General features: G+C 43.6%; 1 protein-coding gene and 1 long non-coding RNA gene across 11 annotated transcripts in view; one reads left to right on the top strand and one right to left on the bottom strand.

Annotated features, from left to right (window-relative positions):
* Nucleotides 1-16268, bottom strand: part of LOC118373765 (type II inositol 3,4-bisphosphate 4-phosphatase) — a 263035-nt gene that overhangs the window by 22640 nt on the left and 224127 nt on the right. For all 10 annotated transcript variants that reach the window (XR_008086480.1, XR_008086479.1, XM_052486795.1 and 7 more), the window contains 3 exons: nucleotides 13325-13678; nucleotides 11286-11433; nucleotides 1125-1300 (listed from right to left, as the gene is read on the bottom strand). Coding sequence is in view for 8 of the 10 variants with exons in the window: in XM_052486795.1 (XP_052342755.1) it covers nucleotides 1125-1300; nucleotides 11286-11433; nucleotides 13325-13678 (678 nt within the window). In the remaining 2 variants the exon portion in view is untranslated. The remainder of the gene's footprint in view (nucleotides 1-1124; nucleotides 1301-11285; nucleotides 11434-13324; nucleotides 13679-16268) is intronic.
* On the top strand, nucleotides 9247-10464 carry LOC127913678 (uncharacterized). The gene is made up of 3 exons (XR_008086481.1): nucleotides 9247-9324; nucleotides 10128-10223; nucleotides 10273-10464. It is a non-coding gene; the product is annotated as an uncharacterized LOC127913678 (long non-coding RNA).

The raw sequence follows: 16268 nt of genomic DNA, 5'->3' as shown, positions 1-16268 counted from the left end.
GATGGTAAATGTACTACTGGTGATATATGTAATGAAACATGATATACACTAACAACCAACCGTAAACAATACACACAGTGAAGTTGTGAAAAATGAATGCGCACAAATTGACGGGAGAGAGCTCATTCTGGAGAGAGAAGTGCATCGTGCATCTGGGTGCTGCATGGTCAGTCCGACGTCTGCATTGGCCATGCAGCATTTACTGTGATACGGCCTCTGCAGAAGTCAGGACATTCATACTTCTTGAGCTTCACGGAGCAGTGAAGAGCTGTTGTGAAGGAAGTTGTCAAGGAAGTGAGATTGTGTTTATACAGGATGTACCGGCCCCAACTACCGTCAACCAATCATGTCAATGCAGAGCCCTCTGCATTGTTACAACATTTAAGAGGTGCATGGCGATGTGGTACAGAGCTCGACTTGGCCTCTGTGTGCCTCTGAAGGCTCCATAATTGCCTCACACCTTCCATATGGAGCCTCCGACCACATTTTCAGATCAAACATAAATTGGCTTTTAGTCTAGGCCTTCGCAATGGATTAGTTCACTGAGATGGGCACAGTTATATTTGTCTTTGTGTAATTACAGAAACACTTGGCCAAAAATAAATGCAGAGGTCCATGTCATTCCAGTCAACTAATGGGGTTCAGCCCTAATTCACACAAAAGCCTACCGCCCAACTGTGGACTGAGTTAACCCCCTGCTGCAGAGATTATGTTTGGAACATTATGACATTCTAATGCATTATCAGCTGATAAAATACTAGTTTATCTAGGTCACAAGGTAATTCAAACCATCTCTGAATGTAATTTTCCTGCAAGTAGTCTGAGCTGCTACCGGATCAGTTTCAAAGACTTGCTGGATCACTTCCAATTACTGCATTATGTTAGGATTAGGAGCTGTTTCAGTAGAAACATAGTCAGTGAAATGCTAACTAATCTCTTGTGTAAATTATGTAAACAAACACATGCCGTTGAATGGTGGTTTGATACTGTACATCCTAACTAGCTTCCTAACAGCTGAAAAACGTTGGCATTGGTTAAAGAGCCTTGACATGACAAATCAATTGCACCAAATATCTATAGGCTGTTTCCAAAGTGGAGTCCTCATTTCACAGGTGGCCACCTACCGCCTGACTGAAGACCACATCCCTCCTCTGCTTGAGGAACAGTCCCTGGGGGATGCTGCAGGCCGCCTCCTGCAGCAGGACGAAGGTCATGGCCCTCCTGGCCCGCACCACCACCTCTGCGACGCACTCCTTCAACCTCACCACCAGAGGGCAGAGCTGCTCCTGCCAATCCCCTTCTGCAACATACATGTCAGGAGAAGACATGAGAACCATATATTACACAGTTTATGTTGGAATCTTGATGTGTCCTGATTTCTCTACATCTTTAGTTCCTCCGCTCCTCCGCTCTCTCCACTGGCTTCCAGTTGAAGCTCGCATCCGCTACAAGACCATGGTGCTTGCCTACGGAGCTGTGAGGGGAACGGCACCTCAGTACCTCCAGGCTCTGATCAGGCCCTACACCCAAACAAGGGCACTGCGTTCATCCACCTCTGGCCTGCTCGCCTCCCTACCACTGAGGAAGTACAGTTCCCACTCAGCCCAGTCAAAACTGTTCGCTGCTCTGGCTCCCCAATGGTGGAACACACTCCCTCACGACGCCAGGACAGCGGAGTCAATCACCACCTTCCGGAGACACCTGAAACCCCACCTCTTTAAGGAATACCTAGGATAGGATAAAGTAATCCTTCTCACCCCCCTTAAAAGATTTAGATGCACTATTGTAAAGTGGCTGTTCCACTGGATGTCATAAGGTGAATGCACCAATTTGTAAGTCGCTCTGGATAAGAGCGTCTGCTAAATGACTTAGATGTAAATGTAAATGTAGTTGTGCTGATTAAGGAGTCTAGAAATGCATCAGCATTAAAGACGATGAGAATTGTTGATGAAAATGTTAGGTTGCCATCTTGAAGAATGTTTCAAAACTTCAGTTACGGTATGTTCTCCAAGGACTGAACACCCTTTCAGTGGTTTGTTTAAACGTTTGAGAAATGTTTTGCAGCTGGTTGCAGCTCTAACACATCTAATTTAGTTGCATCTAAATGATTTGTTTATAGTTTAGACAGTTTGTTTAGCTTCTAGGGTCTCCAATTTAGAAACAATTGTGGATTCAAAACTTATCTGAAGCAAATATATATCAAACATCAGTGGGGTCAAAGTAGGGGTCAAGGCAGAAAGCATCCAGTTTTAGTGAGGTTTGAGAATGTAGTGGTCATGTGGAGTGAACCCAAGAGGCTGGTGTTTCATAATGACTGTTGAATACTGCAGTATGAACCCAAGAGGCTGGTGTTTCATAATGACTGTTGAATACTGCAGTATGAACCCAAGAGGCTGGTGTTTCATAATGACTGTTGGATACTGCAGTATGAACCCAAGAGGCTGGTGTTTCATAATGACTGTTGGATACTGCAGTATGAACCCAAGAGGCTGGTGTTTCATAATGACTGTTGGATACTGCAGTATGAACCCAAGAGGCTGGTGTTTCATAATGACTGTTGAATACTGCAGTATGAACCCAAGAGGCTGGTGTTTCATAATGACTGTTGGATACTGCAGTATGAACCCAAGAGGCTGGTGTTTCATAATGACTGTTGGATACTGCAGTATGAACCCAAGAGGCTGGTGTTTCATAATGACTGTTGAATACTGCAGTATGAACCCAAGAGGCTGGTGTTTCATAATGACTGGTGGATACTGCAGTATGAACCCAAGAGGCTGGTGTTTCATAATGACTGTTGGATACTGCAGTATGAACCCAAGAGGCTGGTGTTTCATAATGACTGTTGGATACTGCAGTATGAACCCAAGAGGCTGGTGTTTCATAATGACTGCTGGATACTGCAGTATGAACCCAAGAGGCTGGTGTTTCATAATGACTGTTGGATACTGCAGTATGAACCCAAGAGGCTGGTGTTTCATAATGACTGCTGGATACTGCAGTATGAACCCAAGAGGCTGGTGTTTCATAATGACTGTTGGATACTGCAGTATGAACCCAAGAGGCTGGTGTTTCATAATGACTGTTGGATACTGCAGTATGAACCCAAGAGGCTGGTGTTTCATAATGACTGCTGGATACTGCAGTAGGAACCCAAGAGGCTGGTGTTTCATAATGACTGCTGGATACTGCAGTATGAACCCAAGAGGCTGGTGTTTCATAATGCCTGTTAGATACTGCAGTATGAACCCAAGAGGCTGGTGTTTCATAATGACTGTTGGATACTGCAGTAGGATCCCAAGAGGCTGGTGTTTCATAATGACTGTTGGATACTGGTGTTTCATAATGTGTTAGGATGAACCCAAGAGGCTGGTGTTTCATAATGACTGCTGGATACTGCAGTATGAACCCAAGAGGCTGGTGTTTCATAATGACTGTTGGATACTGCAGTAGGAACCCAAGAGGCTGGTGTTTCATAATGACTGTTACCATATCTCCTGGTGTTTCATTTCCAGACCCAAGAGGCTGGTTTTCATAATGACTGTGATACTGCAGTATGAACCCAAGAGGCTGGTGTTTCATAATGACTGTTGGATACTTATGAACCCAAGAGGCTGGTGTTTCAAATGACTGACCAGTATGAACCCAAGAGGCTGGTGTTTCATAATGACTGTTGAACCCCCAAAAAATCTGAATAAAACAAAATATAATTAATACAAAAAATAGCATTTAAAAACTGCTGGATACTGCAGTATGAACCCAAGAGGCTGGTTTTCATAATGACTGCTGGATACTGCAGTATGAACCCACTGGTGTTTTAATGACTATTCCCAAGAGGCTGGTGTTTCATAATGACTGCTGGATACTGCAGTATAACCCAAGACCTGGTGTTTCATAATGTGGACTGATATAGACTTGTTTCATAATGACTGTGGATACTGATATGGTGTTTCACTGTTCCATATCTCCTGGTCCATTGGACTGATATAGACCTCTGTAGCTGACCAGAGCCCCCCGCAACCCCTGGAAAATCTGCAGTAGGATCCATTTCAATTTCTGTTTTCATAGACGTAAAACAAAATAGACTTCCAAAAATAGTGGCATTGAAAAATATATACCTCCAACAGTAGTGCACTGATATAGACCTCTGTCCAGTGGACTGATATAGACTTCCATAGTGGATTGATATGGACCTCCGTAGTGGACTGATATAGACCTCTGTAGTGGACTGATATAGACTTCCATAGTGGATTGATATGGACCTCCGTAGTGGACTGATATAGACCTCTGTAGTGGACTGATATAGACTTATAGTGGATTGATATGGACCTCTGTAGTGGACTGATATAGACCTCTGTAGTGGACTGATATAGACCTCTGTAGTGGACTGATATAAACCTCTGTAGTGGACTGATATAGACCTCTGTAGTGGACTGATATAAACCTCTGTAGTGGACTGATATAGACCTCTGTAGTGGACTGATATAAACCTCTGTAGTGGACTGATATAGACCTCTGTAGTGGACTGATATAGACCTCTGTAGTGGACTGATATAGACCTCTGTAGTGGACTGATATAGACCTCTGTAGTGGACTGATATAAACCTCTGTAGTGGACTGATATAAACCTCTGTAGTGGACTGATATAAACCTCTGTAGTGGACTGATATAAACCTCTGTAGTGGACTGATATAGACCTCTGTAGTGGACTGATATAGACCTCTGTAGTGGACTGATATAGACCTCTGTAGTGGACTGATATAGACCTCTGTAGTGGACTGATATAGACCTCTGTAGTGGACTGATATAAACCTCTGTAGTGGACTGATATAGACCTCTGTAGTGGACTGATATAGACCTCTGTAGTGGACTGATATAGACCTCTGTAGTGGACTGATATAGACCTCTGTAGTGGACTGATATAAACCTCTGTAGTGGACTGATATAGACCTCTGTAGTGGACTGATATAGACCTCTGTAGTGGACTGATATAGACCTCTGTAGTGGACTGATATAAACCTCTGTAGTGGACTGATATAAACCTCTGTAGTGGACTGATATAGACCTCTGTAGTGGACTGATATAGACCTCTGTAGTGGACTGATATAGACCTCTGTAGTGGACTGATATAGACCTCTGTAGTGGACTGATATAGACCTCTGTAGTGGACTGATATAGACCTCTGTAGTGGACTGATATAGACCTCTGTAGTGGACTGATATAGACCTCTGTAGTGGACCGATATAGACATCTGTAGTGGACTGATATAAACCTCTGTAGTGGACTGATATAAACCTCTGTAGTGGACTGATATACAGTTGAAATCAGAAGTTTACATACACTTAGGTTGGAGTCATTAAAACTCATTTTTCAACCATTCCACAAATTTCTTGTTAACAAACTATAGTTTTGGCAAGTCGGTTAGGACATCTACTTTGTGCATGACAAGTAATTTTCCAACAATTGTTTACAGACAGATTAGTTCACTTATAATTCACTGTATCACAATTCCAGTGGGTCAGAAGTTTACATACACTAAGTTGACTGTGCCTTTAAACAGCTTGGGAAATTCCAGAAAATTATGTCATGGCTTTAGAAGCCTCTGATAGGCTAACTGACAGTATTTTAGTCAATTGGAGGTGTACCTGTGGATATATTTCAAGGTCTACCTTCAAATTAACATGGAATAACATGGGATAACATGGAAAACAACCAATTTTTGTGCAGTACTAATTTACCATCCTTACAAACCACTGAATGTAAATGTACATTACTGTATTGTACAGAGGCTGGTCATCTAGGTTTGTACCGGTTGACTTTCCATCACCATGAAGGAAAACAATGCAGAATACAGTAATTAAGTACATTGAGACATCAAGTGGTTTGTGATGATCAGTTGGTAAAGCATGGTGCTTGCAATGCCAGGGTTGTGGGTTTGATTCCCACGGGGGACCAGTATAATAAAGTATGAAAATGGAAGCTCTCACTACTGTAAGTTGTTCTGGATAAGATGTCTATTAAAACGGAAAAGGAATGAATAGACCATTTCAGTTTTTACACCGAAATAAGTTGCATTTGCAAAGTACTTCAAGAAACTAGAAAACATACAGTACTGTGCAAAAGTTTTAGCAGATGTGAAATAATGTTGCAAAGTAAGAATGCTTTCAAAAATAGACATGTTAATAGATTATATTTATCAATTAACAAAATGCAAAGTGAGTGAACAGAAGAAACATCTAAATGAAATCCATATTTGGTGAGACCACCCTTTGCCTTCATAACAGCATCAATTCTTCTAGGTTCACCTGCACAAGGTCAGGCATTTTGTAGGCATATAGTCTAAATGTATGATTAAACAATTATACCAAACAGGTGCTAATGATCATCAATTCAATATGTAGATTGAAACACAATCATTAACTGAAACAGAATCAGCTGTGTAGGAGGAATAAAAACTGGGTGAGGAACAACCAAACTCAACAACGGTAAGGTTGCTGAAGACAGTTTTCTGTCAAAAGTCATACACCATGGCAAGACTGAGCACAGCAACAAGACACAAGGTAGTTATACTGCATCAGCAAGGTCTCTCCCAGGCAGACATTAAGGCAGACAGGTCTCTTCCAGGCAGACATTAAGGCAGACAGGTCTCTTCCAGGCAGACATTAAGGCAGACAGGTCTCTTCCAGGCAGACATTAAGGCAGACAGGTCTCTTCCAGGCAGACATTAAGGCAGACAGGTCTCTTCCAGGCAGACATTAAGGCAGACAGGTCTCTTCCAGGCAGACATTAAGGCAGACAGGTCTCTTCCAGGCAGAAATGTCAAGGCAGACAGGGGTTTCCAGATGTCCAAGCTCTTTTGAAGAAGCACATAGAAACGGGCAACGTTGAGGACCGTAGACTCAGTGGTCGGCCAAGGAAACTTACTGCAGCAGATGAAAGACATCAAGCTTACTTCCCTTCGCAAAGGGAAGATGTTCAGCAGTGCCATCTGCTCAGAATTGGCAGAAAACAGTGGGACCATGGTACACCCATCGACTGTCCGGAGAAGTCTGGTCAGAAGTGGCCTTCATGGAAGACTTGCGTACCTCCGACGTGGAAACAAGGCCAAGTGACTCAACTATGCACGAGAACACAGGAACTGGGGTGCAGAAAAATGGCAACAGGTGCTCTGGACTGATGAGTCAAATATTTGGCTGTAGCAGAAGGCAGTTTGTTCGCAGAAGGGCTGGAGAGGGGTACACGAATGAGGGTCTGCAGGCAACAGTGAAGCATGGTGGAGGTTCCTTGCAAGTTTGGGGCTGCATTTCTGCAAATGGAGTTGGGATAATTTGGGATTTGGATCTGAATTCATTTTCTCCTCAATGCTGAGAAGTACAGGCAGATTCTTATCCATCATGCAATACCATTGCCCCTAAATTTATTCTGCAGCATGAACTATCAGCGTAAAGAAGAACGAGGAGTCCTGGAAGTGATGGTATGGCCCCCACAGAGCCCTGATCTCAACATCATCAAGTCTGTCTGGGATTACATGAAGAGAGAGAAGCACCTGAGGCTGCCTAAATCCACAGAAGAACTGTGGTTAGTTCTCCAAGATGTTTAGGCCAATATACCTGCCGAGTTCTATCAAACTGTATGCAAGTGAAGACCTCCCTCTGATTCAGAGGAGACACATTTCAGTTGAATGCATTCAGTTGTACAACTGACTAGGTATCCCCCTTTCTTCCATGGATCCAATGCTGTGACGAAGCCTCTACATGTGATGGTGTGAGGAACACCATTGTGGAAAAACTTTAAATATAGTTTTTTCCCCACTGACTGCCTATGTCAACAAAAGCCAGGAAAAACTCATCAAATCTCTTTAATCCCACACTCCTCCTCACCCTCTCTTTCACTCACAAATTGAAAACAAGTACGCACACACACACACACACACACACACATCTCCTCCACCCCCACACAAAGCAGATTTTAAAAAATCTTATCACTCAACATCTGGGTTCCCCTTGCCAAATAAATCATGCCTCATCTGGTTTTGAAAACACACTATACACACATTCAACCCTTCCTCTTCCCAACGGTCCCTGTCAAAACAGACAAACTCCCACAATGCCTTGTCAATGGGAGTCTTGGCTGGACCAATCACAGCCCTCGGCCTGAACAGGGCCACAGAGAAAAACAACTAATTAATCTTCCCTTTCTCTTCAAACAGTTGAGGATGACCACTCCCTGTGTCTGTTCTCTACCTTAATAAAATGCTGTAGGTCCTGCTTACCTCTGTGTCTGTTCTCTACCTTAATAAAATGCTGTAGGTCCTGCTTACCTCTGTGTCTGTTCTCTACCTTAATAAAATGCTGTAGGTCCTGCTTACTCCCTGTGTCTGTTCTCTACCTTAATAAAATGCTGTAGGTCCTGCTTACCTCTGTGTCTGTTCTCTACCTTAATAAAATGCTGTAGGTCCTGCTTACCTCTGTGTCTGTTCTCTACCTTAATAAAATGCTGTAGGTCCTGCTTACTCCCTGTGTCTGTTCTCTACCTTAATAAAATGCTGTAGGTCCTGCTTACCTCTGTGTCTGTTCTCTACCTTAATAAAATGCTGTAGGTCCTGCTTACTCCCTGTGTCTGTTCTCTACCTTAATAAAATGCTGTAGGTCCTGCTTACTCCCTGTGGTCTGTTCTCTACCTTAATAAAATGCTGTAGGTCCTGCTTACTCCTGTGGTCTGTTCTCTACCTGTAGGTCCTGCTAACCTAAAAAATGCTGTAGGTCCTGCTTGTGTCTCTTCTCTACCTTAATAAAATGCTGTAGGTCCTGTTTACTCCCTGTGTCTCTTCTCTACCTTAATAAAATGCTGTAGGTCCTGTCTACTCCCTGTGTCTGTTCTCTAAATAAAATGCTAGGTCCTGTTTACTCCTGTGTCTGTTCTCTACCTTAATAAAATGCTGTAGGTCCTGTTTACTCCTGTGTCTGTTCTCTACCTTAATAAAATGCTGTAGGTCCTGCTTACTCCCTGTGTCTGTTCTCTACCTTAATAAAATGCTGTAGGTCCTGCTTACTCCCTGTGGTCTGTTCTCTACCTTAATAAAATGCTGCAGGTCCTGTTTACTCCCTGTGTCTGTTCTCTACCTTAATAAAATGCTGCAGGTCCTGTTTACACCCTGTGTCTGTTCTCTGCTGTAGGTCCTGCTTACCTCTGTGTCTGTTCTCTACCTTAATAAAATGCTGTAGGTCCTGCTTACTCCCTGTGGTCTGTTCTCTACCTTAATAAAATGCTGTAGGTCCTGTTTACTCCCTGTGGTCTGTTCTCTACCTTAATAAAATGCTGTAGGTCCTGTTTACTCCTGTGGTCTGTTCTCTACCTTAATAAAATGCTGTAGGTCCTGTTCTCTACCTTAATAAAATGCTGTAGGTCCTGTTTACTCCCTGTGGTCTGTTCTCTACCTTAATAAAATGCTGTAGGTCCTGCTTACCTCTGTGTCTGTTCTCTCTGCTGCAGGTCCTGTTTACTCCCTGTGTCTGTTCTCTACCTTAATAAAATGCTGTAGGTCCTGCTTACCTGTGTCTGTTCTCTACCTTAATAAAATGCTGCAGGTCCTGTTTACTCCTGTGTCTGTTCTCTACCTTAATAAAATGCTGTAGGTCCTGCTTACCTCTGTGTCTGTTCTCTACCTTAATAAAATGCTGCAGGTCCTGTTTACTCCCTGTGTCTGTTCTCTACCTTAATAAAATGCTGTAGGTCCTGCTTACCTCTGTGTCTGTTCTCTACCTTAATAAAATGCTGTAGGTCCTGTTCTGTGTCTGTTCTCTACCTGTAATGTTCTCTACCTTAATAAAATGCTGTAGGTCCTGCTTACTCCTGTGTCTGTTCTCTACCTTAATAAAATGCTGTAGGTCCTGCTTACCTCTGTGTCTGTTCTCTACCTTAATAAAATGCTGTAGGTCCTGCTTACCCTGTGTCTGTTCTCTACCTTAATAAAATGCTGTAGGTCCTGCTTACTCCCTGTGTCTGTTCTCTACCTTAATAAAATGCTGTAGGTCCTGCTTACCTCTGTGTCTGTTCTCTACCTTAATAAAATGCTGTAGGTCCTGCTTACCTCTGTGTCTGTTCTCTACCTTAATAAAATGCTGTAGGTCCTGCTTACCTCTGTGTCTGTTCTCTACCTTAATAAAATGCTGTAGGTCCTGCTTACCTCTGTGTCTGTTCTCTACCTTAATAAAATGCTGTAGGTCCTGCTTACTCCCTGTGTCTGTTCTCTACCTTAATAAAATGCTGTAGGTCCTGCTTACCTCTGTGTCTGTTCTCTACCTTAATAAAATGCTGTAGGTCCTGCTTACTCCCTGTGTCTGTTCTCTACCTTAATAAAATGCTGTAGGTCCTGCTTACCTCTGTGTCTGTTCTCTACCTTAATAAAATGCTGTAGGTCCTGCTTACCTCTGTGTCTGTTCTCTACCTTAATAAAATGCTGTAGGTCCTGCTTACCTCTGTGAATGTTTGGACAAAGACGTGTCACTGGATCGGCTGCCATGCTCATACACAGTAATGATTCACCAACATGCACACGCACACTATCCTGATATGGGAGCCAACAACTTCGCCCAGTCAGGCTTAAGCTGGCACCATTCTGCCAACCACTTGGCATTAGTAGAGACACGACACGCCCTCGTCTGAGCAGAGGCCTGAGGGAGGATTTGATTGGATGCAGGGGAGATAACATCTGGGTGTGAATAACAAGAGGTCCTTGCTCCACTTCTCTGTGGTTATTTATGCACTCTCTCCTCCTTACCTTAATTCCAGTGGAGGCTGCTGAGGGGAGGAGGGCTTATAATAATGGCTGGAACGGAGTGAATAGAATGGCATCACGCGTATGATGTAGTTAGCTGTATGCTCCAGTCATTACCACGAGCCCGTCCTCCCCGACTAAGGTGCCACCAACCTCCCGTGCTTCATTCTGTCATTTCTGAGAGCCTGAGTGTGTGTGTGTGCAGATTTTGTGCAGACCAAATACTGGCTGTCGTGGGACGTGACTGCCACCCTATGGTGAGAAGGAGTTAAGACCGAGGACGAGAGCTTGTGCCATCTAGATACATCCAGGACTCTATGGAAGTCTTTCTGGTTGGTATTGCAGGACTTTATAACTGTATGTAGGTGATATCAACATGGCAAGACAACACCAATAGATCTGGGACTAGGCTATAGGACATTGTTATGGGTGTAGAGCCGTGGTTTTCTGTTAACTCTTACTTGAGTCACTCTTTGATATACGACACATTCAGCGGTGAAACTCTTACCGGGGTTGTGGGAGGTGATGACGTCAGCCAGGACCTGCTTAGGGATTGGTTGTTCCTGGTTGTTGTTGATTGGTTCCTGCTCCTGGAGCTTGTCCACCATGGCGATGACACAGTTGAGGCTCTTCGCCACGTTGGCCCACACCCTGTCCTAGAGGAGACAAACACAACATCAGCACCTGGCCTCTGTGTGTGTGTGTGTGTGTGTGTGTGTGTGTGTGTGTGTGTGTGTGTGTGTGTGTGTGTGTGTGTGTGTGTGTGTGTGTGTGTGTGTGTGTGTAAAGGAAAGATGTCAATCTGCATGTTTATTTTTATTTAACTAGGCAAGTCAGTTAAGACTTATTTACAATGACGGCCAAGGAACAGTGGGTTAACTGCCTTGTTCAGGGGCAGAACGACAGATTTTTATCTTGTCAGCTTGGGGATTCAATCTTGTAACCTTTCGCTTACTAGTCCAACGTTCTAACCACTAGGCTACCTGCCGCCCCATGTGATCTGTCTGGAAGACCAATCCACGTTCCACACCTGTCTGTTAGCGAACCACGATGTTCAAGGTACTATTTGATCCCAAAACATAGAATGTAATAAATAATATCAACCATGTTAAATATGGATGTATATCTCTGCCTTGGGCCACTACAGTGGGTTTGAGTATGATTGGACGTTGGCTGTTCAAAGCCCTTATCACCAGAGTTCTACTAGCCTTTAACTCTCATTGTCTCAAAATCAAATCGGTCACAGAAGCACTATGAAGAGTTTCTCTACTCTCAGTAGATGGCAATTGCAGCCTGCTTGAAGAGATAACTCTCAAAGTGCTTTTCTACTTTGGAGTGGAAAGCCTCCAAACTCCTCTGTTTCGCATTGTCCTCATAATACCCACCTTTTTTAATTGATTTATTCACTTTCTGCCTGTTGGGGAAAGTAATTAGGCTTGCCAAGCATGGCTTAGTGTGTGTGTGTTGGAGTGCAGTTTGGATGTCCTTTGTCTCAGAGGTGAGTGTTTTTGAACTCTTCTCAAAGGCAGACAGTTGTCTGATTAGGAATTGTAGTGTGTGACTCCGGCTAAGTCCCTGCTGTCAGCTCTGGCTTCATTGGACGATGGAGTCCCCATCGTTTCTATTAACCCGCACGGCACGCGCACACACCGTTTCTTAAGACTTCTGTAACTGATACTAACATTTATTTATCAACAGATACAGCCAATTTTAGACTTGCACTGGCAAAGAGGGAGAGAGAGAGAGAGAGAGAGAGAGAGAGAGAGAGAGAGAGAGAGAGAGAGAGAGAGAGAGAGAGAGAGAGAGACCGAGACAGAGAGTGAGAGACAGAGAGAGTGACAGAGACAGAGAGAGTGAGAGAGCGATAGAGAGAGACAGAGAGAAAGACAAACAGAGAGAGTGAGTGAGCTTTGACTATGTACAGACTCAGTGAGCATAGCATTGCCATTGAGAAAGGCTGCCGTAGGCAGACATGGCTCTCAAGAGAAGACAGGCTATATGCACACTGCCCACACAATGATGTGGAAACTGAGCTGCACTTCCTAACCTCCTGCCAAATGTATGACAATATTAGAGACGCATATTTCCCTCAGATTAAAACAGACCCACAAAGAATTTGAAAACAAGTCCAATTTTGATGAACTATTGGGTGAAATACCAGTGTACCATGACAACAGCAAGATTTGTGACGTGTTGCCACAAGAAAAGGGCGACCAGTGAAGAACAAACACCATTGTAAATACAACCCATTTTTATATTTGGATTATTTTCCCTTTTGTACTTTAACTATTTGCACATCATTACAACACTGTACATTATATGACATTTGAAATGTCTTTATTCTTCTGGAAAGTCTTTGAGCGTTATGTTTACTGTTCATTTTTGTATTGTTTATTTCACTTGTTTTGGCAATGTTAACATGTTTCCCATGCCATTAAAGCCCTTGAATTGAATTGAGAGAGAGGAAGAAGGGGGACAGAGACCCACAGACAGACAGAGCAGAGCAGACACAGAGTGAGATGATGGTATAGAAACAGCAGGACTTGCCCATTCCTCCTCGTCGTACTCCTTATGACACTGTATGGAGTCCTGGCGCTTCAGAGGAGCCTGCCCGTCTTCTCTGTTGTGAGCCGTCTGGGAACCACCATCCACATTATTACACACCACCACAGGGCTGTCTGTAGCCGATGGCTGCCCAGGACTGTGGCCTGGGTTCTGGGGTGGACTCTGGCCTTGTTGACCCCTCTGGCTGGGACTAGGGTGGTCCTGGTGGCTGTGACCCTGGTGGCCTGGCAGGGTCTGGTTCTGGTTCTTTGTAACATAGCCAGGCTGTGCAGCGTGGAGGGCCAGCAAGGCGCTCTTCACCAGCTCGTCTTTGAGCGCATGCACAAACTGCTCCGTCTGCAAGAAATCAGAGGGAAGAGAGGGAGATTGAATGAGTGGGATGGGAGGGTGGTGAGGTAGGGAGAAATACAGACAGAGAGCGAGATAAAGGGAGGCAGAATGAAAAAGAGAGAGAGGGTGAATGAGAGTGCCAGAGAACAGGGGAGAGGGAGAGGAGTTCATCAAAAACTGAGTGTCTCTGTGTGTGTGTGTGTGTGTGTGTGTGTGTGTGTGTGTGTGTGTGTGTGTGTGTGTGTGTGTGTGTGTGTGTGTGTGTGTGTGTGTGTGTGTGTGTGTGTGTGTGTGTGTGTGTGTGTGTGTGTGTGTGTGTTTAGCGGGCTAGTAAAATGAAGGAGTGATGGAAGATTAGCTTTCCTCCTCGCTAGCCTTCCCCACCGTGTTCGCTGGCGCCAGGCACCGGCAACAACGTCAACAACAAGAAACAATTCAATTACTCCTCAGTGAGCCCTCTCGCCTCCGAGGGGTAGCTACCTCCTTTGTTCTCAAATTCACAAGCTGCTGAATGCTGATGATCATCCAGAGCCAAGACGGCTCGTACCCCGGCACCACAGATAAGGGCTCTCAGGAATAATTGAGTTAGCATCGCAATAAGCAATTCTATTACCACAGCAAACCACATGCAGTCTAATATGACACATGAGCAGAGATCTTTTGAACAGGCGAACAAGAGAACCAATGAGAGATTGAACAAATGAATGTGGCATACGTTAGTAAACGAAACCCACCTGGAGCATCTCTCCTCTCTGAGGTGAGAGAGGGTAGAGAGGAGTCTGTGCACTTCTCTGAGGTGAGAGAGGGTAGAGAGGAGTCTGTGCACTTCTCTGAGGTGAGAGAGGGTAGAGAGGAGTCTGTGTACCTCTCTGAGGTGAGAGAGGGTAGAGAGGAATCGGTGTACCTCTCTGAGGTGAAAGGGTAGAGAGGAATCTGTTTACCTCTCTGAGGTGAGAGGGTAGAGAGGAATATGTTTACCTCTCTGAGGTGAGAGGGTAGAGAGGAACTTGTTACCTCTATAAGGTGAGAGGGTAGAGAGGAATCTGTTTACCTCTCTGGGGTGAGAGAGAGGAATCTCTGAGGTGAGAGAGGGGTAGGTGGCACTTTGGATGTTGGAGGGCTTGTACGGAAACAGTGTGAGACTGGAGAATGGTGTCTTTGTCCCTCAGTGGCTATCTAGACTGTAGTTGCTCCTGGAAGACCTCTTTGTGTTTTCAGGGATCTGTTTCAGCTTTATATCTGGCAAAGTGATCTGATAAGGAACAACCTGTATGTCTGTATATTAACTGAACAGAACAAAAACCCCTGCTAGCGCTGGGAGTCATAGAGGCCTGGGTTTGGCAGACAGCCTTTCTTGTAGGGCCTTGTCATACAGTGTTATGGTGGTGGTTGAATAGTACATGTGTGAACAAACAGTAACAGAGTGGGATTCCATTCCATTCACGAACTGCCTCCATTCACTAACTGCATCATGTACAGTATATAGATTACATTATAACTGTCAATGAATCATTTTAGGGCGGTATAACTCTGGATTGAAATACATAACTTGATTAACATTTGGTGCCCACAACCCAACCCCGCACACTTCCCCACAACCCAACCCCGCACACTTCCCCACAACCCAACCCCACACACTTCCCCACAACCCAACCCCACACACTTCCCCACAACCCAACCCCACACACTTCCCCACAACCCAACCCCACATACAAATCAGTGAAGCAAAAAACCTCAATAGGATCAAAACTCCCACAAAAACCCCAAAGGAACTTAAAATGCCAAAATCCATATTCAAACAGATATGTGCTTATCTTCCACGACGTTCATTTGCAATCGATGGAAGACATTTCGTTTTCATTGGCTTCCACATTGACTCAGATAGTTGATATTCTAATAGACTAACTCACAATGACTCAGATAGTCTATTAGAATATCAACTATCTGAGTCATTGTGAGTTAGTCTATTAGAATATCAACTATCTGAGTCATTGTGAGTTAGTCTATTAGAATATCAACTATCTGAGTTATATTGTGAGTTAGTCTATTAGAATATCAACTATCTGAGTCATTGTGAGTTAGTCTATTAGAATATCAACTATCTGAGTCATTGTGAGTTAGTCTATTAGAATATCAACTATCTGAGTCATTGTGAGTTAGTCTATTAGAATATCAACTATCTGAGTTATATTGTGAGTTAGTCTATTAGAATATCAACTATCTGAGTCATTGTGAGTTAGTCTATTAGAATATCAACTATCTGAGTCATTGTGAGTTAGTCTATTAGAATATCAACTATCTGAGTCATTGTGAGTTAGTCTATTAGAATATCAACTATCTGAGTCATTGTGAGTTAGTCTATTAGAATATCAACTATCTGAGTCATTGTGAGTTAGTCTATTAGAATATCAACTATCTGAGTCATTGTGAGTTAGTCTATTAGAATATCAACTATCTGAGTCATTGTGAGTTAGTCTATTAGAATATCAACTATCTGAGTCATCGTGAGTTAGTCTATTAGAATATCAACTATCTGAGTCATTGTGAGTTAGTCTATTAGAATATCAACTATCTGAGTCATTGTGAGTTAGTTGCT

Source organism: Oncorhynchus keta, chromosome 29 (genome assembly GCF_023373465.1).
Source record: "Oncorhynchus keta strain PuntledgeMale-10-30-2019 chromosome 29, Oket_V2, whole genome shotgun sequence".
NCBI lineage: Eukaryota > Metazoa > Chordata > Actinopteri > Salmoniformes > Salmonidae > Oncorhynchus > Oncorhynchus keta.
Note: the sequence above shows the minus strand (reverse complement) of the source record. Positions and strands in the feature narration are given on the sequence as shown.